The 25227-nt window shown below is 40.6% G+C and overlaps 1 protein-coding gene, 1 non-coding gene and 1 pseudogene across 3 annotated transcripts in view; 2 read left to right on the top strand and 1 right to left on the bottom strand.

The window, feature by feature from the left end:
- Positions 1-25227, top strand: part of IHO1 (interactor of HORMAD1 1) — a 41532-nt gene that overhangs the window by 12545 nt on the left and 3760 nt on the right. The window contains exons 4-6 of the mRNA XM_034996681.1: positions 286-449; positions 18766-18814; positions 19213-19300. Coding sequence (XP_034852572.1) covers positions 286-449; positions 18766-18814; positions 19213-19300 — 301 coding nt within the window. The remainder of the gene's footprint in view (positions 1-285; positions 450-18765; positions 18815-19212; positions 19301-25227) is intronic.
- On the bottom strand, positions 816-922 carry LOC118006107. Its single transcript, XR_004677943.1, has one exon. It is a non-coding gene; the product is annotated as a U6 spliceosomal RNA (small nuclear RNA).
- Positions 8982-10638, top strand: LOC118005019 (annotated as a pseudogene). Its single transcript, XR_004677757.1, has one exon. The product of XR_004677757.1 is annotated as a tubulin alpha-1B chain-like (transcript).

Here is a 25227-nt window from a genome sequence, read left to right as displayed (position 1 = left end):
CCTGAGCCAAAGGCAGATGCTTAACAGACTGAGCCACCCAGATGCCCATAGCTGATATTTTTAATATCTCTGGGCTGGTAAGGCAGAAACCTTATTAATAAAAAGAGTTGCTTTATTTTAATGTAATTTTCTGATGTATATGAAATAAAAAGGAAATACTACATGCCATGTTGTTCTTTAGTATTATGGTTTGCACTTAAATGTGACTCTCCATTGTGTAGAAAATAGTGAATGCTGTAAATATTTTCATGTGTGAAATGCTGTGATTTTTTTTTCATTTAACAGAGTGAACCTAGTATTTTCACAAAGTACCAGACAAAACCCCAGCTGTTTGGAGGAGATACAAACGACAGAGGCTTATTTCCTCTTCCTTTGTCAGTTGGGAAATCAAAGGGCCTCTTGGAACAGTTTGAAGAGAAAAAGAAAAGGGCAAAAGACAAATGTGACAGGTATGCAAACCTTTCAAGTGGATGAGACATCTCATCTCTTTTGAGGGAAACAGAAAATGGAATATTAATAGTCAAATAATTCTATTTCAGCATGATAACACTCTTGCCTTTATAGCTCATCTAATAATTATTTGCTTACTTGTCAGTGTGACTTGTGGCAGGTTTGAATTTAGCTTCCACAGTTCTGGCCCTCTGGAAAAAAGTAAGCTAAAGGACTTATTAGAGAAATACAATATTCAAGTAATGTTATGTTTATTTTGCCAAAATTCTGCCCTTTAATTTGTTATCTTTTCAGATCATCAGTTAGGAAATTAGATAACAGTTGTTTTAGGGTCAAGAATATAGCACATGAATTCTTTTTCTTTTTTAAATATGTAATGCTTCACAAATTTGCGTGTCATCCTTGCACAGGGGCCATGCTAATCTTCTCTGTATGGTTCCAATTTTAGTGTATGTGCTGCCCAAGCGAGCACAGTACGTGAATTCTTTAAAAAGCTGATTCAGGCTATTCAGGCTGGTTTTCTCACTTTGAAATGTTGGGTTTTTTTTTTTAAGATTTTAAGTAATCTCTACACCCAATGTGGGGCTCGAACCCATAACCCCAAGATCAAGAGTCACATGCTCCACTGACTGAGCCAGCCAGGTGCCCCAAAATGTTGGTATTTTTTTTTAATTTTATTTTATTATGTTAACCACCATACATTACATCATTAGTTTTTGATGTAGTGTTCTATGATTCATTGTTTGCGTATAACACCCAGTGCTCCATGCAGAACGTGCCCTCTTTAATACCCATCACCGGGCTAACCCATCCCTTCACCCCTCTCCCCTCTAGAAGCCTCAGTTTGTTTCTCAGAGTCCATAGTCTCTCATGGTTCGTCTCCCCCTCCGAATCCCCCCCTTCATTTTTCCCTTCCTACTATCTTCTTCTTCTTTTTTTTTTTTTTTAACATATAATGTATTATTTGTTTCAGAGGTACAGGTCTGTGATTCAACAGTCTTACACAATTCACAGCGCTCAGCATAGCACATACCCTCCCCAATATCTATCACCCAGCCACCCATCCCTCCCACCCCCCACCACTCCAGCAACCCTCAGTTTGTTTCCTGAGATTAAAATGTTGGTATTTTTTAAGATATACCCTAAATTTTATACATAGTCTTACTTGTTAGTTTTTATTTATTCATTTACCTTAGCAAATACATGAGATAAATTAGGACTCCTATATTAATTTATAAATAAATAAGTTGAAGTCACTGAAGAAATTAAGTTGTTCATTTCTTGGTAGTAAGTTATCAGAACGACTTTAGATGTCATGGAAATTATAACACTTAAGCAGAAATATACTTTATTATTTCTGTGACAGTGAAGATGTATCACTTACTGTCACCACTAGTACTTTCATGTTGAAAGAGCCAGAATTTCTTTAAGGATTCTTAGACTAAGTATCCTTTCTGTTGAATGACTATCTTCCTTTAGTGAGAAAAGCAAAATGCTCTATTTGAAGTGTTTGATTCTGTTGGTAAATAAACATTTTCCAGACATTGAGAGACTTCTTTCCCCTAGGAATCCAGGCTCTAGGACCCTACCAGTTTCTCAGAGGCCCCTCATGGCTATAGTAGGTTACTGCAGAGTACTCACCTTCTTACTCCTTCAGATAGATCAATGTTAAATTTTTTTGTTCTCTAGGCATGGGATTATATTTTGTTTGATCAAGATTTCTGCAGCAGGGGCAGGCTGGCTGACTCTGTTGGTAGAGCATGTTGGATGTAGCAGTTACTTAAAAAAAAAAAAAAAAGATTTCTGCAGCTAAAAAAAAAATTTTTTTTTTTTAAAGATTTTATTTATTTATATGACAGAGAGAGACACAGCGAGAGAGGGAACACAAGCAGGGGGAGTGGGAGAGGGAGAAGCAAGCTTCCCGCTGAGCAGGGAGCCCGATGTGGGGCTTGATCCCAGGACCGTGGGATCATGACCTGAGCGGAAGGCAGATGCTTAACAACTGAGCCACCCAGGTGCCCCTAAAAAAGTTTTTTTGAAACGTTAAATTTCTCTCAACATTTTCTTCTTTCCTTCCTTTCTCTCTCTCCCTGTATCATTTCCTTCTCTTTTTTTTTTTTGTAGTGAAGCGAGTTTCTGTTAACAATTATTTACAAGATAGCAAAAAATATATAGCACTTAAATAGAACAAATAATGAGGACTCTGAAGAATCTCTCTCCATTAAAAAATTCAAGCTTAAGATATTGACTTATATGATAGGCAAAAAAATCATAATTTTAATAAATTCTGGCAAAAATAAAATCCAGTATTTTATTTTATTATTATTACTTTTAAAGATTTTATTTATTTATTTTAGAGAGAGAGCATGAGGGGCACTGTGTGGCTCCGTCGTTAAGCATCTGCCTTCGGCTCAGGTCATGATCCCAGGGTCCTGGGATCGAGCCCCACATTGGGCTCCCTGCTCAGCTGGAAGCCTGCTTCTCCCTCTCCCACCCCCCTGCTTGTGTTCCCTCTCTCGCGTGTCTCTCTCTGTCAAATAAATAAATAAATCTTTAAAAAAAGAGAGAGAGCATGAGCACGAGCAGAGGTAGGGGCAAACAGAGAGGGGCAAAAGGAGAAGGAGAGAATCTCAAGCCGACTCCACTCTTAGTGTGGAGCCCAATGTGGGGCTCCATCCCACGACCTTGAGATAATGACCTGAGCCAAAGTAAAAAATCTGTCTCATAACCGACTGAGCCATCCAGGTGCCCCAAAACTCAAGATTTTAGATTTTAGATTTTTTTGTTTGTCAATTAGTGCTTGTCAGAAATGTGGTAAGAATGGGGTACCTGACTGGCTCAGTTGGTAGAGCATGCAAGTCTTGATCTCAAGGTCATGAATTCAAGCTATGTTGGGTGTGGAGACTACTTAAAAAAAAACGTGAGGGGCACCTCTGAGGGTGGCTTAGTTGGTTAAGTGTCTGCCTTCACCTCAGGTCATGGTCCCAGGGTCCTGGGATCGAGCCCCGCATAGGGCTCCCCACTCAGCAGGGAGTCTGCTTCTCCATCTGCCCTCCCCCGCCCCCTGCTCATGGTTTCTCTCTCTCAAATAAAAAAAATCTTTTTAAAAATGTGAGAAGGAGGGATGCCTGGGTGGCTCAGTTGGTTAAGCGTCTGTCTTCAGCTCAGGTCATGATCCCAGGGTCCTGGGATCAAGTCTCACATCGGGCTCTTTGCTCAGTGGGGAGCCTGCTTCTCCCTCTGCCTGCCGCTCTCTCTCTCTCTCTGGCAAATAAAATCTTTAAAAAAATAAAAATAAAAAATAAATTAAAATGTGAGAAGGAGTGAAAAATTTTTAAATGAGAGAGAGAATGCATACCACTGTAAATTTCGAAGCAGGAAAGTGTAAGACATGGTGCAGAGTTTAAACGTAAGAGATGCTACAAACCTATAAGACATATTGTGTTTTGAAAATACATATTTTCCCCAAATTATAGAGAAGACGTATGAGGGAAAGAAATCTCAGAAGAAGCCTAGGGTGCCTGGGTGGCTCAGTTGGTTAAGTGACTGCCTTTGGCTCAGGTCATGATCCCAGGAGTCTGGGATCAAGTCCCACATCAGGCTCCCCCTGCTCTGCGGGGAGCCTGCTTTTCCCTCTCCCTCTGCCTACCACTCCCCCTGCTTGTGCTCTCTCTCTGTCAAATAAATAAATAAAATCTTAAAAAAAAAAAGCGCTAATTGATTAGCTCAGATTGCATTTGTTATGACTCTTTTGATAGCGAATAGAAACTTACCTCAAATTGGCTTTGACAAAACAGAGGATTTATTAGCTCTTTTAACCAATCTGGGAAGGACAGGGAATGAAATGAAATCAGAATCTCTTTTCTGTGCTTCTCCCTCCATCTATACTTTATTCTTTCCTATTAGAGACCAGCTTCCTACCAACACAGAGAAAGAGGGAGTCTTTTCCCTTAGTTTGAATTTGAAAAATCCTAGTGGAAGCTTATGATAGGCTTGCTTAGATCATAGGGGTGAAGTGTGACTGGAAGTCTTCACCAGAACCACTTTTGGATGCAGAAAGAAGCAGTTTCCCATTAGAGGAGGATTCTGGGTACATCAAACAATGGATGGCCATGACCCAGATTATTCATTTTTTTGTCCGTAATATTTGAGAAAACAGGTCAGTCTCATAACTAATAAATCACCTAAGTACTACTAGTAGAATATAAAATAGCCATGTTCTTTTAATAATTGTTGATCACCATAGTGAAGTTTATTCATTCATTTACTAAATAAACACTGTGCTAGGCCCAGTACTACAAATTTATCTTTGTAGTTCTTAGTCTGGTTAGGCAAACAGACATTTGATGGATAAATAATACAACTAGGCCAGAATTATTGGTTGTAAACAATAGAAATAAATTAATTTAAATGGAAAAGGAATTTATTAAAAGGATATTTGAATGGGTTCTGGTTCTAGGTATGACAGAGTAAGCATACTCCATCCTATCTCTCCCACTGAATGCAGCTAAAAGCCCTGGACGCAGTCCAGGTGGCATTTAAGGACTCTGAAAAGTAAATGGTAACAATTGGGGAAGAAAACCTGAATTCAAAGTATGAAAGTTCTGGCTTAGAGTTTCCTGTGTTTTCTTTGTTTTTAAGCAAAATTTAAAGTGTTTGTTCTGCAACAATCACTATTAAGAGAATGAAAAGACAAGCTACAGGGGTGCCTGGGTGGCTCAGTCAGTTAGGTGTCTGTCTGCCTCTGGCTCCAGTCATAATCTTAGGGTCCTGGGATCCAGCCTCACATTGGGCTCCCTGTTCAGTGGGGAGTCTGCTTTTCCCTCCTCCTTTGCCCCTCCCTCCTCATGTTCTCTTTCTCTCTCAAATAAAAAAAACCTTAAAAAAGAAAAATGGGGCACCTGGGTGGCTCAGTCGTTAAGCGTCTGCCTTCGGCTTGGGTCATGATCCCAGGGTCCTGCATCGGGCTCCCTGCTTAGTGGGGAGCCTGCTTCTCCTTCTCCCACTCCCCCTGCTTGTGTTCCCTCTCCTGCTGTCTCTCTCTCTGTCAAATAAATAAATCTTTAAAAAATAAAAAATAAATAAATTTACAAAAAAAAAAGGAAAAGCTACAGAGTGGGAAAAATATTTGTAAACATTTTCAGAAAAGGACTTATATTCAGAATATAAAAAAGAACTCTTAAAACTTAATAAGTAGGGCGCCTGGGTGGCTCAGTTGGTTAAGCGACTGCCTTCGGCTCAGGTCGTGATCCTGGAGTCCCGGGATCGAGTCCTGCATCGGGCTCCCTGCTCAGTGGCAAGTCTGCTTCTCCCTCTGACCCTCCTCCCTCTCATGCTCTCTGTCTCTCATTCTCTCTCTCTCAAATAAATAAATAAAATCTTAAAAAAAAAAACTTAATAAGTAATAAGCAACTCAATAAAAAAATAGGAAAAGATTTTAACAGATACTTCAAAGACAATATATGGATAACAGGGGTACCTGGCTGGCTCAGTTGGAAGAGCATGTGACTCTTGGTCTCAGGGTTGTGAGTTCAAGCCCCACGTTGGATGTAGAGATTACTTAAATAAATAAACTTAAAAAAATACATATGGATAACTAGAACATGAAAATGCTCATTACAAAAATACTCATAATGATGCTCAGCATCATTAGCCATTTTGGAAATATAAATTAAAATCACAATGACATATTACTACACATCTATTAGCATGGCTAAACTTAAAACAAATAAAAACTGACAATACCAAGTGCTGGGTAAGCATATAGAGCAACTGGAACTCTTACTGGTGGAAATGCAAAATGACATAGACTCTCTGGACAAGTTTGACAGTTTCTTATAAGAGTAAACATAAGGGGTGCCTGGGTGGCTCAGGTGTTTAAGTGGCTGCCTTCGGCTCAGGTCATGATCTCAGGGTTCTGGGATTGAGCCCCACATCGGGCTCCCTGCTCAGTGGCGAGTCTGCTTCTCCCTCTCCCTCTGTGATCTCCCTCACTCTCACTCTCTCTCAAATAAATAAATAAAAATCTTTAAAAAGAAGTAAGCATAATTTACCATATGCCTCTATAATTCCACTCCTAGGCATTTACCCTAGATAAATGAAAACTTATGTCGGGCACCTGGGTGGCTCAGTTGTTGGGCATCTGCCTTCAGCTCAGGTCATGATCCCAGGGTCCTGGGATCGAGTCCCAGTCGGGCTCCCTGCTCCGTGGGAAGCCTGCTTCTCCCTCTCCCACTCCCCCTGCTTGTATTCCCTCTCTCGCTGTCTCTCTGTCAAAAAATAAATAAAATCTTTAAAAAATAAATAAATAAATGAAAACTTAAGTCTACACAAAAGGCTGTACAGTAATGTTTATAGCAGCTTTGTTCATAATCACCAAAAACTGGGCACAACATGAATGTCCTTAAATGAATGAATGGATTAACAAACTATGGTATGTCCATACAACAGAACACTACTCAGCAGTAAAAAAATAATGAGCTATTGATACACAACTACATGGGTGAATCTCAAAGACACTATGCTGAGTGAAAGAAATCAGTCCAAAAGTTATATACTATAGGACTCCATTTATGTGACATTCTGAGAAAGACAAAACTATAGAGATGGTGAATAGATCAGTGATTACCAGGGGTTAGGGATGTGTGCTGGATTTCACCACAAAGGGACAGCATGAAGGTTTTCTTTGGATACTGCCCTCCTGATTGTGGTAATGGTTACATGACCCTAAATTTGTGTTAAAACTCAGAATTGTGTACATACACACATACACAGTTAATTTCATATGTTACCTTAAAATTTTTTAATGTTAAAAAGTTATTAAAAGATGTTAGATGGGTGATGAGTGTCAACTACAATTTAAAAAGAGAGAAAAAGATATTGGGTGGCTCATTTTATTAGCTAGAATTATGTTCAACTGTATATAACATATATACACATTCATACTCATAGAAACAAAAGCTTAAAAAAGATAGATGTTTATTTTTCTTTGATGCAAAAATCACCCTAAAGTGTATGGTCCTGGACTAGAATGGTGGCTTCATGGTTCTCAAGGATCTGGCTCCTTCCAGCACTCTGGTCTTACATCCCTAAAGTGTGACTCCTGTCCTCACGGTGCTTGGTGGCTGCTGGAGTTCAGCTGTTGTCAGAGTTCCAGACAAAAGATGGATGAAGGAAAGAAGAAAGGTTATCTTCCTTTCCCTTTAGGACTCTTCTTGAAGTTACATGCAACACTCCTTATACCTCACACTGGCTAAAATTTACTCACATGGCCACACCTAGCTAGCTTCAGAGGAGTCATCTATATGGGTTGCAATGCATCCAGGGGGGGAAAAATCAGGATTCTGATTTACAAGGAAGAAAATGAGGCCACTTTAAGTTTTTGCAACAGTCCTGCAATTGCTAGGTGTTACCCATCGTGGATAATTCTCCAAACCAAGCAGCAAAATTAGTCCCCTACAAATTCTGTTGCCCACTAACCCCTGTCCAGAGGGTAGTAGACCCTCCCTGCACTGTAGCCAGTATAGTCCTGGACCCTTTTACCATTCTCCTAGAGTTCTATCTTCCTTCTACTGGAGCCACAGCCACTAGATAGAGAACTCACAGTCTTTTTCTCCTGACTCGTGGTCTGGCAAGTTAAGTGTGAGGGAAGAGCCCAGGGTTCAGGAGAAGCTAAGAAGGCAAGCCCCTGGCACTCTCAACCTCTACAGGAAGAAAGAGGCTCTGCTTCCCTCCAAGATTGCTAACCTGAAGAACTACTTAAACAGAAAAGAGGGTCAGATACAAACCAGCCTAAAATAAAGGCTCTGGACTTTCCACTCTAAGTACAGAGTTGTAAATAGTATAGTAAAGTTTGCATCCAAATGCTTTGGAAGCCCCGAGGACAGGCTCCCAGCTCTGCCTGGGGACATCAGGAAAGACTCCATCCAAAAGGACACCTAAACTGAATGGGAGTTTTGGGGAGAGATCTTGGGTCTGTCAGATCCTCAAGTCTGCCTCTTGAATCAGTTTACTCTGTGAACCTCCATTAACAATGTTTGATATAATGCTGCTCTATTTTTATGTATTTTTAAAAATAAAAACGTACTGTTTCCTATGGACTATTTTTTAATCTGCTTTTTAAATTTAATAATTTTTAATGATTATGTTTCTATTTCATATACAAAATCATTTCTAATGGTTGCATTGTACTCTATCATATGGATCTTTCAGGGGGTTATGTTTTAAATATTTAACACAGCATGAAAGAGTACCAAGAATTCACAATGGGAAAGGTTAATCTTTTCAACAGATGGTGTTAGAAAAACTGGATCCATATGGAAAAGAATGAAAAAGGACCCTTATCCTATATCATACATAAAAATCAATTCAAAATGGATTAAGGACTTAAACGTAAGACTTGAAACTAGAACTCCTAGAAGAAGAAAAAATACATAGGTAAAAGCTTCTTGACATTGGCACTGGCCATGATTTCTTGGATATGACATCAAAAGCACAGGCAGCAAAACCAAAAATAGACAAGTGGGATAACATCAAACTAAAAAGTTTCTGAGTGCGTTACTTACCTCGACTCTTAGCTTGTCGGGGACGGTAACTGGGACCCGGTGTCTGCTCCTGTCGCCTGCGCCTGCTAACACATAGCCACCACGCGTGAGTGCATCTCCATCCACATGGGCCAGGCTGGTGTCCAGATCAGCAACGCCTGTGGGAGCTCTATTGCCTGGAACACGGCATCCAACCCGATGGCCAGATGCCAAGTGACAAGACCATCGGGGGAGGAGATGACTCCTTCAACACCTTCTTCAGTGAGACGGGCGCTGGCAAGCATGTGCCCAGGGCCGTGTTTGTAGACCTGGAACCCACAGTCATTGATGAAGTTTGCACCGGCACCTACCGGCAGCTCTTCCACCCTGAGCAGCTCATCACCGACAAGGAGGACGCTGCCAACAACTACGCCCGAGGGCACTACACCATTGGCAAGGAGATCATTGACCTTGTCTTGGACTGCATTCGGAAGCTGGCTGACCAGTGCACAGGTCTTCAGGGCTTCTTGGTTTTCCACAGCTTTGGAGGGGGAACTGGTTCCGGGTTCACCTCCCTGCTGATGGAACGTCTCTCTGTCGATTATGGCAAGAAGTCCAAGCTGGAGTTCTCCATTTACCCAGCCCCCCAGGTTTCCACAGCTGTAGTTGAGCCCTACAACTCCATACTCACTACCCACACCACCCTGGAGCACTCTGATTGTGCCCTCATGATAGACAATGAGGCCATCTATGACATCTGTCGTAGAAACCTCGATATTAAATGCCCAACCTACACTAATCTTAACCGCCTTATTAGCCAGATTGTGTCCTCCATCACTGCTTTCCTCAGATTTGATGGAGCCCTGAATGTTGATCTGACAGAATTCCAGACCAACCTGGTGCCCTATCCCTGCATCCACTTCCCTCTGGCCACCTATGCCCCGGTCATCTCTGCTGAGAAAGCCTACCATGAGCAGCTTTCTGTAGCAGAGATCACCAACACATGCTTTGAGCCAGCCAACCAGATGGTGAAATGTGACCCTCAGCATGGTAAATACATGGCTTGCTGCCTGTTGTACCGTGGCGACGTGGTTCCCAAAGATGTCAATGCTGCCATTGCCACCATCAAGACCAAGTGCAGCATCCAGTTTGTGGACTGGTGCCCCACTGGCTTCAAAGTGGGCATTAATTACCAGCCTCCCACTGTGGTGCCCGGTGGAGACCTGGCCAAAGTACAGCGAGCTGTGTGCATGCTGAGCAACACCACAGCCATCGCTGAAGCCTGGGCTCACCTGGACCACAAGTTTGACCTGATGTATGCCAAGTGTGCCTTTGTTCACTGGTATGTGGGGGAGGGCATGGAGGAAGGAGAGTTTTCTGAGGCCCGTGAGGACATGGCTGCCCTTGAGAAGGATTATGGGGAGGTTGGTGTGAATTCTCTTGAAGGAGAGGGTGAAGAAGAAGGAGAGGAATACTAATTACCATTCCTTTCAGCCCTGCAGCATGTCACACTCAGAACTTTAGCTTTAACATTAGCTGACAGGCATTAAAGCTTTCTGGTTAGATTGTCTTCACTTTTAACTGTGATCATGTCTTCTCCATGTGTATCTGTCGCATTTTTCCATTATGTCTCAAAAGTAAAGGCTTTAAGAAAGAAAAAAAAAAACTAAAAAGTTTCTGCACAGCAAAGGAAGCAATCAACAAAATAAAAAAGCAGTCTACAGAATGGTAAAAAATATTTGCAAACCATATCTGATAAAGGGTTAATAAATATATAAGGAAATCCTACAGCTCGATAGTGTAAAAACAAATAGCCCAATTAAAAGATGGGCAAAGGAACTGAATATACATATATGCAAAGAAGACATACTAATGGCCAACAAGTGTATGAAAAAGGTGCTCAAGATCACTAGATGTCAGGGAAATGCAAATCAAAACCACAATGAAATATCATCTTACATCAGTCAGGATGGCCATTGTAAAAAAAAAAAAAAGCTAAGTGTTGGCAAGGATGTGGACAAAAGGGAACCCTTATACACTGTTGGTGGGAATGTAAATTGGTGCAACCCCACTTCTAAGTATATATCCAAAGGAACTGAAATCAGGATCTCAAAGAGATATCTGCATTACCATATTCACTGCAGCATTCTTTAAAATAGCCAAGGCATGGAAGTTACCTAAATATCCATCAATGAGTGAATAAAGAAAATGTGGTATATACTTACAATGGAATAGTCTTCAGCCTTAAAAAAAGAAGGAAATTCTGTCACTTGTGACAACATGGATGAACCTGGAGGATGTTATGCTAAATTAAATAAGTCAGACACAGAAGGACAAATACAGTTGACTTTTGAGCAACACAGGTTTGAACTGCACAGTTCCACTTATATGTGAATCTTTTATAGCACAGTAGTAAATATTTTCTCTTATAATTTTCTTAACATTTTCTCTTCTCTAGCTTACTTTATTGTAAGAATACAGTACATAGTACATATAACATAAAAAATTTGGTTAATCGGCTATTTGTGTTATCAGTAAGGCTCTGGTCAACAGTAGGCTTTTATGTTTTGGGGAAGTCAAAAGTTATATACAGATTTTCAACTGTGTGTGGGGGGAGGTCAGCTCCCCTAACCTCTGAGTTGTTCAAGTGCCAACTGTACTATATGATACCACTTATATGAGGAATGTAAAATAGACTCAAAGAAGCGGAGTGTAGGATGGTGGTTGCTAGGGACTGGAGTGTGGGACAAAAAGGGAGGTATTAGTTAAAGGGTACAAAGTTTCAGTTTATACAAGATGAATAAATCCTAGAGATCTACTGTACGGCATAGCGCCCATAGTTAACAATACAGTATTGTATACTTTAAAATTTGCTAAGATGGTAAATGTTTTAAGTGTTTTTATCACTGCTACTACTGCTATTAAATAAAGAGAGTGAGAGAAAGCTTTTGGAAGTGATGGATAGGTTTATGGAATAGATTGTGGTGAGCGTTTGACAGTTGTATACTTATCTCCAAATTTGTACACATTAAATGTGTACAGCTTTTTGTATATCAGCCTTAACTCAAAGTGATTTTAAAAAATACTTGAATACTAACCACTCACAACAAATGCTGACTATAAGCAATTGGCACAGCTATATCCTCCCACAAGGTTGCTGTCAGCTCTGCATGTACTATAATTTACATAAATACATTGTTATTGGACATCTCAGTAAGCAGATTTGATTCAATAAGCTTTGATCAATTTTTTTTAATAAAGGATCACTCAGTTTGAGTGGATTTTGAAACCACATTCAAAAACACCAACTAGGTAAACTCCTTGAAGGTAGGGAGTTGACTTTTTTTCACTCCATATCACTGAAGCTTATAGCCAAGACCGTGTCACAAAAGAAGTCTCAATAAATAGTTGTTGAAAAAAATGAGTGGATTTTCTTTTTATTTTTAAAGATTTTATTTATTTATTTGACAGAGAGACACACAGCGAGAGAGGGAACACAAGCAGGGGGAGTGGGAGAGGGAGAGGGAGAAGCAGGCTTCCCGTGGAGCAGGGAGCCCGATGCGGGGCTCGATCGCAGGACCCTGGGATCATGACCTGAGCCGAAGGCAGACACTTAACGACTGAGCCACCCTGGCGCCCTAAATGAGTGGATTTTCAAAGCAAAATAATTCACCAACATAGGGCAGTACCAAACTTACTTCTATTCTTAAAAATAGGTTGTGTGTGTGTGTGTGTGTTAGCACAGATAATTTCCTAATTGACTTTTTCTAGAGAAAACATTAGGTCATAGTTGACTTCTATGAACCTATACATAATATTGGGTGGGTGAGAAATCTCTACTTTTAAGCATCCTTTTTTATTTTATTTTGGTAAAGAATAATAAAAATGGCTTCCAAACGAACACTAGCTTTTTTTTTTTTTTTTAAGATTTTATTTATTTATTTGACAGAGAGAGAGACAGCAAGAGAGGGAACACAAGCAGGGGGAGTGGGGCAGGCTTCCTGCTGAGCAGGGAGCCCGATGTGGGGCTCAGTGCCAGGACCCTGAGATTATGACCCAAGCTGAAGGCAGACGCTTAACGACTGAGCCACCCAGGTGCCCCTGAACACTAGTTTTTTCTTTTTTTAAGATTTTATTTATTTATTTATTTGACAGAGAGAGACACAGTGAGAGAGGGAACACAAGCAGGGGGAGTGGGAGAGGGAGCCCGATGCAGGGCTCAATGTGGGGCTCGATGCGGGGCTCGATGTGGGGCTCGATGTGGGGCTCGATCCCAGGACCCTGGGATCATGACCCAAGCCGAAGGCAGACGCCTAACAACTGAACCACCCAGGCGCCCCTTTTAAGAAAGGTTCAATTATCAAGCTTTTAATGTTTTTACTGTTTATTAAGCATCTTAACTCAAGGCCTTTGGGTAAATCAGAACTTAACAGGGGCGCCTGGGTGGCTCAGTTGGTTAAGCGACTGCCTTCGGCTCAGGTCGTGATCCTGGCGTCCCTGGATCGAGTCCCGCATCGGGCTCCCTGCTCAGCGGGGAGTCTGCTTCTCCCTCTGACCCTCCCCCCTCTCATGTGCTCTCTCTCTCAGTCTCTCTCTCTCAAATAAATAAATAAAATCTTTAAAAAAAAAAAAGAACTTAACATTTCAATTTAGACAGGTGGAATCAAGGATTAATAAACAGTTAAGGTAATGGGAATATCAGTTATATATAAAACATTTCAATATAGGGGCACCTGAGTGGTGCAGTTGATTGAGTTTCTGACTCTTGGTTTTGGCTGGGGTCGTGGTCTCAGGGTCCTGAGATCCAGCCCTGCGTCAGGCTCCCCGCTCAGCAAGGAGTCAGCTTAAAGACTCTCTTTGCCTGTCCCTCTGCCTGCCCCCACCTCTCAAGATAAATAAATCTTTAAAAAAACATTTCAATATAAAATTATATACAAACAGTATTTAATTTGTATAATATAGTTTCCTGTTGGGAACATTGTTTCCCAAATGTACTAATAAGGAGTGAGGTCATAAGAATAAAGAATCACTCTTAACTAGTGGTATACCATGGTTTAACTGGTGGTATAATATAAATGGGCAGCATTTTGGTAGCATTATTAGACTTTAGACATCTTTACATTTTTACGTTTTTTTTAAAAGATTTTATTTATTTCAGAGAGAGTGTGCACAAGTAGGGGGAGACAGGAGAGGGAGAGAGGGAGAAGCAGGCTCTCCGCTGAGCAGGGAGCCTGATGCAGGGCTTGATCCTAGGACCCTGAGATCATGACCTGAGCCGAAGGCAGATGCTTAACCAACTGAGCCACACAGGTACCCCAATTTTTATGTATTTTTTAATCAAGTTTTTACATGTCCATATTTTTTTAAGATTTTATTTACTGGTTGATTTAGGGAGCGTAAGCGGGAGGAGGGGCAAAGAGGGAGAGAGAGGATCTCAAGCAGACTCTGTGCTGAGTGTGGAGCCGGTCATGGGGCTTGATCCCATGACCCCGAGATCATGAACTGAGCCAAAATCAAGAGTTGGACGCTCAACTGACTGAGCCACCCAGGCTCTCCATACATGTACATAGTTTTTTAAAATACAATTAGGGGGCGCCTGGGTGGCTCAGTTAAGCGACTGCCTTCGGCTTCGGTCATGATCCCAGGGTCCTGGGATTGAGTCCCACATCGGGCTCCCTGCTTGATGGGAAGCCTGCTTCTCCCTCTGCCTCTGCCTGCTACTCCCCCTGCTTGTGCTCTCAATCTCTGTCAAATAAATTAAATTTAAAAAATATATATAATTAGGATTATAGTGAAAAACAGCAGGCCTATCTTTCCCCACTTTTAATTCCCTTTTCCTTTTTGCAACCAACTTGCAACCTTTTTAGCTATGCTAGTACTTAGGTCCACATATCTTATGGCATATGTTAGATAGCTTATATCGTCATTTCTTGATTTTTTTCAGATTCAGAGAATGACTTTCTACCCTGGAATAAGAATTTGCTTTTCTGGGGCGCCTGGGTGGCTCAGATGGTTAAGCGTCTGCCTTTGGCTCAGGTCATGATCCCACGGTCCCGGGATCGAGTCCCGCATCGGGCTCCCTGCTCCTTGGGAGCCTGCTTCTCCCTCTGCCTCTCTCTCTCTCTCTGTCTGTCATGAATAAATAAATAAAATCTTAAAAAAAAAAAAAGAATTTGCTTTTCTGCCTCCTCCACCATAAACTTCTCATCTTCCATCACTTTAGTTAAATCAGTTTTCATTCGGGTCGTGCTCCCAGGGGCCTGGGATCGATCGCAGCATCGGGCTCCTTGCTCAGTGGGAGCCTGCTTCTCCCTATGCCTGCTGCTCTCCCTGCTTGTGCTCTTTCTCTCTGACAAATAAATAAAATCTTTAAAAACAAAAAACCAGTTTTCAATCTTTAAATCCTTACCTAGTTAGCCTAGAAAAATTATATATACTATGATTACCATTTCCTAATGTTAAAAATGGCCTTGTTTTCTTTTTTGCTGAGTTTTCTATGTAGGAATCACAGTCCATCCCCAAATTCTGCAACAGAGCTAAAAAAAAGCTCCTTGTTTTATTTTTTCTTAAAGATTTTATTTGACAGAGAGAGAGAGAGAGAGAGAGAGAGAGTGTGTGTGTGTGTGTGCTTGCACGCGTGCTCGTGAGAGAGAGAGAGAGAGCATGAGCAGGGGGAACACAATGTGGGGCTTGATCCCAGGACCTGGGATCATGATCTGAGCTGAAGGCAGATGCTTAACTGATTGAGCCACCCAGGTGCCCCAGAAGCTCCTTGTTTTATACCCAAACACATCAGAAATTCTTCAGTGTCATTTTCTTCTCAGAGTCATCTTCCTAATTCTGATCTGAACTTGGTACTCTTGCTCTGCAGCGCAGCTGTCATCCTGAGTCCTCCCTTCACCGTCATCCTAGGGATTCCTACCTCCTCTCCTGCATTCCTACCTCCTGTTACTTTTATCCTATGTCCTTTTCATTCTTAGTTTACCCCTTGGATTTGGTGGAGCATATATTCCAGAAACTTCCAGACAACAGGTGCATGGAACCTAAATAACTTTTTAAGACCTTGCCTATCTGAAATTCTTTATTTTCCCCTCATACTTGATTGCAAATTAGGCTGGATATAGAATTCTAGATTGGAAATTATTTGTCCCCAAAATTTCTAAAGCATTGCTGTCATTGCCATATCACTTTGTATGTTGCTTTTAAGAGGTCTGTTGCCATTCTGATTCCTGATCCTGTGTAATCACTTGCTTTTTTCTTTCTGGAAGTTTTTAAGGCCTTCTCATTATCCATAGACTTTTGAAATTTTACAGTAATGTGCTTTCATGTGGCATGTCATAATCTTTAGGCATTGAGTAGTTCCTTTTGACCTATAAACTTGTGATTTTTGGTTCTCAGAATTTTTCTTTTGTTATCTTTGAAAATCTCCTATTTTTATTCTTCTTTCTTCTGAATCTCTAGTTTTGGGTGTATGTTGGCTCTCCTGCATTTATCCTCTTTTTTTTTTTTCTATTGATCTATTTTCCATCTCTTTGTCTTTTGTTCTATTTTCTGTCCTATTTCCTTAACTGTATCTTCTAACTATTCTACTTGTTTCTGCTATTTTAAATTTCTATATCCCTTTCTTATTCTCTGCTTTTATAATTCAATAGCATTCTGTTCTTAATATCCTTAATTCATTAACTTTTTTTAAGATTTATTTGAGAGAGAGAGAGAGAGCACATGTGCACATGTGAGCAAGGGGGAGGGGCAGAGAAGGAGAGAAGCAGACTCCCTGATGAGCCCGGAGCCCCGGCACAGAGTCAATCCCATGACCCTGAGATCATAGCCTGAGCTGAAATCAAGAGTCAGATGCCCAACCAACTGAGCCACCCAGGTGCCCCTAACTCATTAACTGTTTAAATTTTTTTTTTAAAGATTTTATTTATTTATTTGAGAGAGAATGAGAGAGAGAGAGCACATGAGAGGGGGGAGGGTCAGAGGGAGAAGCAGACTCCCTGCCGAGCAGGGAGCCCGATGCGGGACTCGATCCAGGGACTCCAGGATCATGACCTGAGCCGAAGGCAGTCGCTTAACCAACTGAGCCACCCAGGTGCCCTAATTTTTAATATTTTTATTGTTTGCCTGGTTTGCCTGACAATGGTCACAGAAAGTCTATGTTCTCGTTTTTTGTAAGTGGACACTAAAATTTTTCAGGTAATGTCCCAATATCATAAAAAGTGTAAGGTTTGTAGACCCCTAATGGTTCTATAAAATTCTTTTATTATTTTTTAAAAAGATTTTATTTATTCATTTAGAAAGAGAGAGAGCACATGAGCAGGGGGAGGGGTAGAGGCAGAGGCAGAGAGAGACTCTCAAGTAGACTCCCCGCTGAGCAGGGAGCCCGACAGGGGGCTCCATCTGACGACCCCAAGATCACGACCTGAGCCAAAACCAAGAATTGGCCACTTAACCCACTGAGCCACCCAGCCGCCCCAAAATTCTTCTTTTAAAGTCAGTCTGGTGGAGCATCCAAAAGACTTGGTATGAAGAGTAGTCCTATTAGGGTTCAAAAACTGATATTTGCATTTATATTGTGTAGATTGAAGAAACAAAACCTGTAAAAAAATTTTAATGACAATCCATGTCTGAATCTTTTCAAAAGTGGGATATTTGAGGAATAATTGTTATAGTTTCTTTTTCATTAAAAATTAATATTGCTGGGGCGCCTGGGTGGCTCAGTCGTTAAGAGTCTGCCTTCGGCTCAGGTCATGATCCCAGGGTCCTGGGATCGAGCCCCGCATCAGGCTCCCTGCTCAGCGGGAAGCCTGCTTCTCCCTCTCCCACTCCCCCTGCTTGTGTTCCCTCTCTCGCTGTCTCTCTCTCTGTCAAATAAATAAATAAAATCTTTTTAAAAAAATTAATATTGCTGGGGCGCCTGGGTTGCTCAGTTGGTTAAGCATCTGACTCTTGGTTTTGGCTCAGGTCTTGATCTCCCAGTCGTTAGATCGAGCCCCAGGGTGGGCTCTGCACTTAGCAGAGTCTGATTCAGATTCTTTCTCCCTCTCCCTCTGCTTCTCCCCCACCCCCACTCACTCTCTCTCTCTTAAATAAATAAATAAACAAATAAATAAATAAAATCTTTGGGAAGAAAAAAAGAGGGGCACCTGGGTGGCTCAGTTGGTTAAGCCTCTGACTCTTTAATTCTTCTCAGGTCACAATCTCAGGGTCATGAGATGAAGCCGGAGTAGGGTTCCATGCTCACTGGGGAGTCTGCTGGAGATTCTCTGTCTCCCTCTCCCTCTGTCCCTTCCCCTATTCTCTCTCTCTCTCAAAATAAATAAATAAAATCTTTTAAAAAAAGAAATTAATATTACTCCCAGAATCATCTCTACCCATTCTTACAGTCAAAGAAATAGTCATTAGACTAAGATGTTTCCAGGAATTTTGGACTACCAGAAGGAAGTCACTATCTTCTGAAGACACTGTTGCTATGAAAATGAAAGCTGATCTATTTTATTGTAGTAACCACTTGAGTTGCTAATATTTACCTTATTTAAGATACATGTAGAGTAAATTTTAAAAAGAAGAAGAGTGGTTTGCCTTGGCAATGGTCACAAAAAGTCTATGTTCTCTTTTTTTTTTTTTTTTTGTAGCTGGACACAAATTTTTCAGGGTTGAGTCTCCAACTCTAATCAAGTACTGTTTTGATGCTATACCAGGTGAAGGCCTGCCATGTTCATGGAATCAATTCTGTTACAGACTTTTTCAATATTTCACAAAGATTTATTTTATTTTTTCTCGCTTATTCTAGTGAGACTCTATACAACTTCATTTCCCATATCAGAGAAAGCATTCACAGGGTAAGTATAGCTGCATGTCAAGGAATTAAAACATTTTACATTTTAAGAAGTTTACTAATTGCATTGACCTTAATTCATATAGGATAACAGTATTTTAACTACCTTTTTTTTTTTTTAAAGATTTTATTTATTTATTTGACAGAGAGAGACACAGCAAGAGAGGGAGCACAAGCAGGGGGAGTGGGAGAGGGAGAAGCAGACCTCCCGCAGAGCAGGGAGCCTGATGTGGGGCTGGATCCCAGGACCCTGGGATCATGACCTGAGCCGAAGGCAGACGCTTAACGACTGAGCCACCCAGGCGCCCCTTAACTACCTTTTTTATCACTAAATGACAATACTCCAAGTTAGGAAAATAAGGCAATAGTCTGTGAATTCATTCTTAATTTGGGGTTGCTTAGTTGCAGACATCTGTGGAAAAGTCTGAGGAACATCTCAGCTCAAGAAGCCAATCTATTTTGGATTGTTTGGAGACTGTGGCCAAGACATGTGAGTATCTTGTATTTGAGGTTATCAGCAGAGGGCACTAGTGAGCAGTGAACTGAACTTTCTGACCCTAGCCACGTTTCTGTCAGGGGTGAGGTTCCATAGTGTACCTGGTTCCTAGATGCCCTCTGTGAAGCACTACTCCTCCACCCAGTAATCCCGCCGCCTCAGGATATGTAACTCTGCCAGATTTCTCATCTGACTGCCTGAAGTGAATCAACAGCATCCCTGAGTCCCTAATGAGTTGCTGGCTGTGCTATCTATAAAGACATTGTTCCCTTAGGACTTAGAAATAAAGACTGCTCCCTTAGGAGTTAGAAATACTCCAGTCACCTAATCATCTTCTTGCTGCCATGGTTTCAACGAGAGCTGTTTTGTAGTGAATCACAGCATCTTTCTCCATTTCAGTTATAGTTAGTGATCTGTAAAGTCTCCTGCTCTACCAATTAGTGATTTATGTTTAGATAAAACCAGGGTCCTGGCTCTTACTAAACAGAAGAGAGCCATAATACTGCTCTTCTTAGGCAGACACCTCTGTAGAACCAACAGCTTCTCAACGAAATAGCAAGATGATGACTGCATCTGCACTTGTTTGCATTTGTCTGTGTGTTTATTTTTTTATTTTAAACAAATTGAAGTCAACTTATTTAAATGCCTTGGAATGGATTGCTCATGATTTACAAAAATTAATGCCTTTGTGTGGCTTAGAAATTAATCTCCATCTGTCTGCAAAAAAGCACTGTACTGTCTGCTGGCTTCCAACCTGGGTATCCCACACACAGGGCAACTGTGCATCTGTTTGGAAATCAGTTCTGGAAGCCTGGGACTGTTGCCCTCACAAGAAGTAGCAAGACAAAGAGCAGAAGCAAATCAGGAGTGCTTTCTTTGTATATGATGGAATAACTCATTTGTAAGTGACCAAGGAAAGCACTCTTTTTGCTTTCTACATTTGAAACTAGGTAAAGTACAAAAAGGAGGATTATATGACATTCTTAGCCCAGACTAGGGAATGGAAGTGTCCAAGCTCCCAATACAAGATCAAGGCAGAGCAGGGACTAGAACTGGGTCTGGTTTATAGTAGGCATAGGGATCCTGATCCTTCACCCTGATGGTTCCTTTTTAGAGGATAAGACTCAGGAGAAGGAGCCACTTTGATAGGGCAAACAGTAAAAGACACTGTGGCATCATGTTAATTACAAAGCCAGATCATTCTTTTTTTTTTTTTTAAGGTTTTATGTATGTATGTATATATGTATGTATGTATGTATGTATTTAGAGAGCTTGAGCAGGGGGAGGGACAGAGAGAGAGGGAGAGAGAGAATCTCCAGCAGACTCCACACTCAGCATGGAGCCTGAGTTGGGATTAAGCAGGCCTTGATCCTAAGACCCTGAGATCATAACCTGAGCTGAAATCAAAAGAGTCGGATGCTTAACCAACTGAGCTACCCAGGCACCCCTAGAAAGCCAGATCATTCTTGAAAATGGCACAAGTAGCTTGTTCAGAGTCATTCCTTTTCTTGGCAGGTAGCAATCAGGATCAGGAAGTTAGTCATTGAAAAAGGAACCAGACAAATCCTCTATCATCATATGGTGTGGCCCAGTCTAGCTGGCCTGAAGCACTGAATTTGCCAGTCAGTATATTCTGCAGCTTTCAGTATGCACTCACTGTAGCTCATACGGGAAAGGGAAAGATATTGTGTGAACGTGCTCTCTTGTGTTATTATGTAATGGGCGCCTTCACAGAATGAGGTCATGAAATCTTTCCCCAGTCACAGTCTGCCTGTTCAACCAGGGGGATCACTCAAAGCCATCTAATCTAACTCCTCTTGTGCTTCAGCTGAAGTCTGCGGAGAGCAGAGTAATAGAATGAATTACCAAGGCCATCTACATCCTACTTTAGTTTAGGTTTAGGTGGGCTAATTAATTAGTAAAGAGCAGTACCACCTAATAGGTATCAGTTCTATTGAAAAATATGATCATTAGGAAAATAAAAAGGAGGGGATGCTATTGAAAATCAGAAAATGGGGGCACCTGGGTGGCTCAGTCGGTTAAGCATCCAACTCCTCATCTCAGGGTTGTGAGTTCAAGCCCCACGTTGGGCTCTATGCTGGGTGTGGAGCTTACCTAAAAAAATTAAAAAAGAAAGAAAATCAGAAAATGTCTTCTTTGGAAAATAGATAACTCTATACATAAAAATAAATTCCATATGAATCAATATAGTAAGTGTAATGATTAAATCATAAAAATAACTATAAGAAAAAATGGGCAGCATTTTTATAATTTTGGAGTGGGGAAATGCCTTTCTAAGCAAGGCACATATAATCATTAAGAAGAATGAGGTCTATCTTTATGAATCATGTTGAAATGGAAATAGCTCTTCATCGTTAAGTAATAACAGCAAGGTGCTGCTTGTGTGCACATAATTTACTCCAGGACACATCTTGTGGAGGAGTGTGACCAGTTAGTGAAAATTGGGAAGGGTATCCCAAAGAAAATGGGAGACTGAGCAATCTCTTCTTACACATGGAGGCTCCCAGACCTTTCCGCAGGCTGTCATCAGCATGGCAGGGAGAGCAAAACTACACAATATGTAAAAGGAAAACCACTGGCAATCAGTGGAAAAGTGTCAGAATCTGATCTCATGTCAGTAGAGCCCTCGTCAAATAGCTAAAATAGAAATGAATAAAAAATTCATCTTCAAAGAAAACAGAGATACTGTCCAGAATATGGAAATGGATTTTAAATGGAATTTTTACAAAAAAGCTAAAAATACCTCATGTTTATGGCCAAAGCAGAAATGAAAGGAGTCCTCTTCTAGAGAACAGCCATACACATATATACACACACAAGCTCTGTAATCTATACATGGATATGCACATGTATCAATGTATCAATGCAAAGTTCCAGAAACCACTCATAATGTTAAATTCCAGGAAGTGGAACCAAGGTCTGCATCGGAGAGAATCGATCAATTTTGCATTGCATACCTTTTTATACTGTTATAGGTTTGAGTTATTTTCTTAAAAACTTTTTAAAAGGGGGGCGCCTGGGTGGCTCAGTTGGTTGGGCGACTGCCTTCGGCTCAGGTCATGATCCTGGAGTCCCGGGATCGAGTCCTGCATGAGGCTCCTTGCTCAGCAGGGAGTCTGCTTCTCCCTCTGATCCTCCCCCCTCATGCTCTCTGTCTCCCATTCTCTCTCTCAGATAAATAAATTTTAAAAAATCTTAAAAAAAAAAAACTTTTTAAAAGGAAAAGAAAGGGATAGATAGACTTTGGAAGTAATGAGCTTGATACAAAAGCTCCTGTGAAAGAGAAGATCCCAAACATACGTTTCCCAGGGGACAAGGAAAGAATATGTGGGACCACAGATAGATGCTTTCTGAGTACTGAATCTGGAATTGAACGCTTTGCTTGCCTTCCCCATTCTCTGCTTTTGTGGTTGGTAATGTTCACTGTTGCTAAGAAACATTGCTATTTAGGAATTCATCTAGGATAGGATAATTACATTTGCTTTCTACTACAAATATCTACAAGGATGTCTGGAAAAATATTTGACTAATTGAGTTTAGGAATAGGAATCCAGTACTTAAACATAAGTAAACAGCCTTTTTCTAAGTGGTTGACATATGGAATTTAACTTTGTATTGAGTAATAGAAAATTTGCTTTCTAAAAAATTCTTTTTTTACTGTGGTAAAATACACATAACATAAAATTTATCGTTTCTTACTGCTATTTTGCAAGACTACACTGGCTTGTCTATTTCTAGTCATAACAGGCTCTTTTACTTTGCACTTGCTGTTTTCTCTATCTGAATAACCTTCCCCTCATCTTTGCAGGGCTAGTTCCTTTAATCCTTCCAGTTCCACCTTAAATGTACCCATCTCCGATGACCTTATCTGAAATAGGTGTCCCCCACTCTGTTATTTTTATTATAATCCCTATCATAGCATTTATTACAGCTTTCATTTATTTTTTTAAAGATTTTATTTATTTATTTGACAGAGAGAGACACAGCGAGAGAGGAACACAAGCAGGGGGAGTGGGAGAGGGAGAAGCAGGCTTCCCGCGGAGCAGGGAGCCCGATGCGGGGCTTGGTCCCAGGACCCTGGGATCATGACCTGAGCCGAAGGCAGATGCCCAACGACTGAGCCACCCAAGCGCCCCTACAGCTTTCATTTATTTATGTACATGTTTATTTACTTTTTTATTTTTATTTTTTCCTTTTCAAAACTGCAGAAATTCATGTATGTAGTAGACAGTTTTGTTCAAGATTGTTCTGTGTTCCTAGGACAGTATCTGATAATAATTTTCAGATAAAACTGTAAATCTCCAAATAATACATTCAAACACATCAGGAATTCTTTCTATTTCATTTTCTCATTAGAGATGTCCTGCCTGGAGCTCAGTCTTCCAGCTCCAAACCGGGCAGATGACTCCTGAGGTCCCAATCTTAGGACTTCTCTTCACCATCATTCTGAGGATCCTCTTTTTTTCATCCCCAGTCTTGGATCCCTTTGTTTACTGGACTTTGGTTTATACTTGTGTTTGGTGATACACATCTTCCAGTAGCCTTCTGAGAAAGAGTATGTGGGAGGGAAACTTTTTATACACTGCATGTTTGAAAATGTCTTCTATCTCTACATGGGTCTAGAATCCTAGGGGGAAATGCTTTGTCCTCAGGATTTCTAAGGCATAGCTCCATTGTCTTCTAGTGTTAGTTTGGTTATTGAGATATTTGATGCCATTTTGCTTCTTGATTCTTTATGTTATCTGGGTACCCCCTCCTATCTCTAATAGACATTTTTTGAGCCTCATGTTTTCCCTTGATAGTCTGAGAACCAACTGGTAAAGTGCCACAAACCATAAGGTAATTCAGTTGGGTAGCAGAAATTAACAAAAAATGTAATGGGGAAAAAAAGATGCCATTTATAAATCTAACACAGAAGATAAACTACTCAGGAATAAACTTAACAAGGATATACAACTCACTCGTCTTTTTTTTTTTTTTTTTTAATGGCTTCTGGGTTTTGTCTTGCTTAGAAAGGCCTTCCCCTACGTCTCTCCCATGTTTCCTTCTTGTACTTTACAATTTACTTAATTATACTAAAATTGTCAATATATCTGGAATTTATGTTAATATAAGAAATCTGAAATGTAAGATTCCTTTTAGGAAAGGGATTATGTTTTATTTTAAAGAGAAACTCTGAAGTAAATCACTTAAGCTTTATTAGATAGCATGTGTTAAATTCCTGCCCTTGGGGTGATAAGAGAGGAAAAAGAGAATAGTTAGAACAAGGAGTGGGGGTGAGACGGGGACACTAACCAAAGCACCTGTCAGATTGAGGCAAGCTTTCAAATAAGACTAAATTTGAGGGGTTTTTTGTGTTGTTTTTTTCCAAAGATTTTATTTATTTGTCAGAGATAGAGAGGGAGAGCACAAGCAGGGGGCGTGGCAGGCAGAGGGAGAAGCAGGCTCCCCGCTGAGCAAGGAGCCGGATGGGGGACTCGATCCCAGGACCCTGGGACCATGACCTGAGCCGAAGGCAGACGCTTAACCAACTGAGCCACCCAGGTGTCCTATAAATTTGAGTTTGTTATCCTGTCTTTTTAATCACCAGATGTCACTCTGATTTTCCATTTATTGTGAAGAGTTAAACACTCTCTTGTTGCCAAATTGTTTTTTACCCATGTAAAATGAAAAAAAAAATTGTCAAGAATCTTGAAATACCCTTTAGATAGTTATGAGAAGATAAAAGGAATATCTGGTGTATTATTCCTGATTATTTGTAAATTATACTTGTTACGTATTTAAGATGTACAATAGTTTATGAATATAAACTTACAATACAACTTACAATAGTTTATAGAATATAGTAGATACTCATCAAATATTTGTTGAATAAATGTAAGAGTGTCTTCACATGACCT

Source organism: Mirounga leonina, unplaced genomic scaffold (genome assembly GCF_011800145.1).
Source record: "Mirounga leonina isolate KUSES-001 unplaced genomic scaffold, KU_Mleo_1.0 Mir_94, whole genome shotgun sequence".
NCBI lineage: Eukaryota > Metazoa > Chordata > Mammalia > Carnivora > Phocidae > Mirounga > Mirounga leonina.
This window is presented reverse-complemented; position numbering and strand designations above follow the sequence as displayed.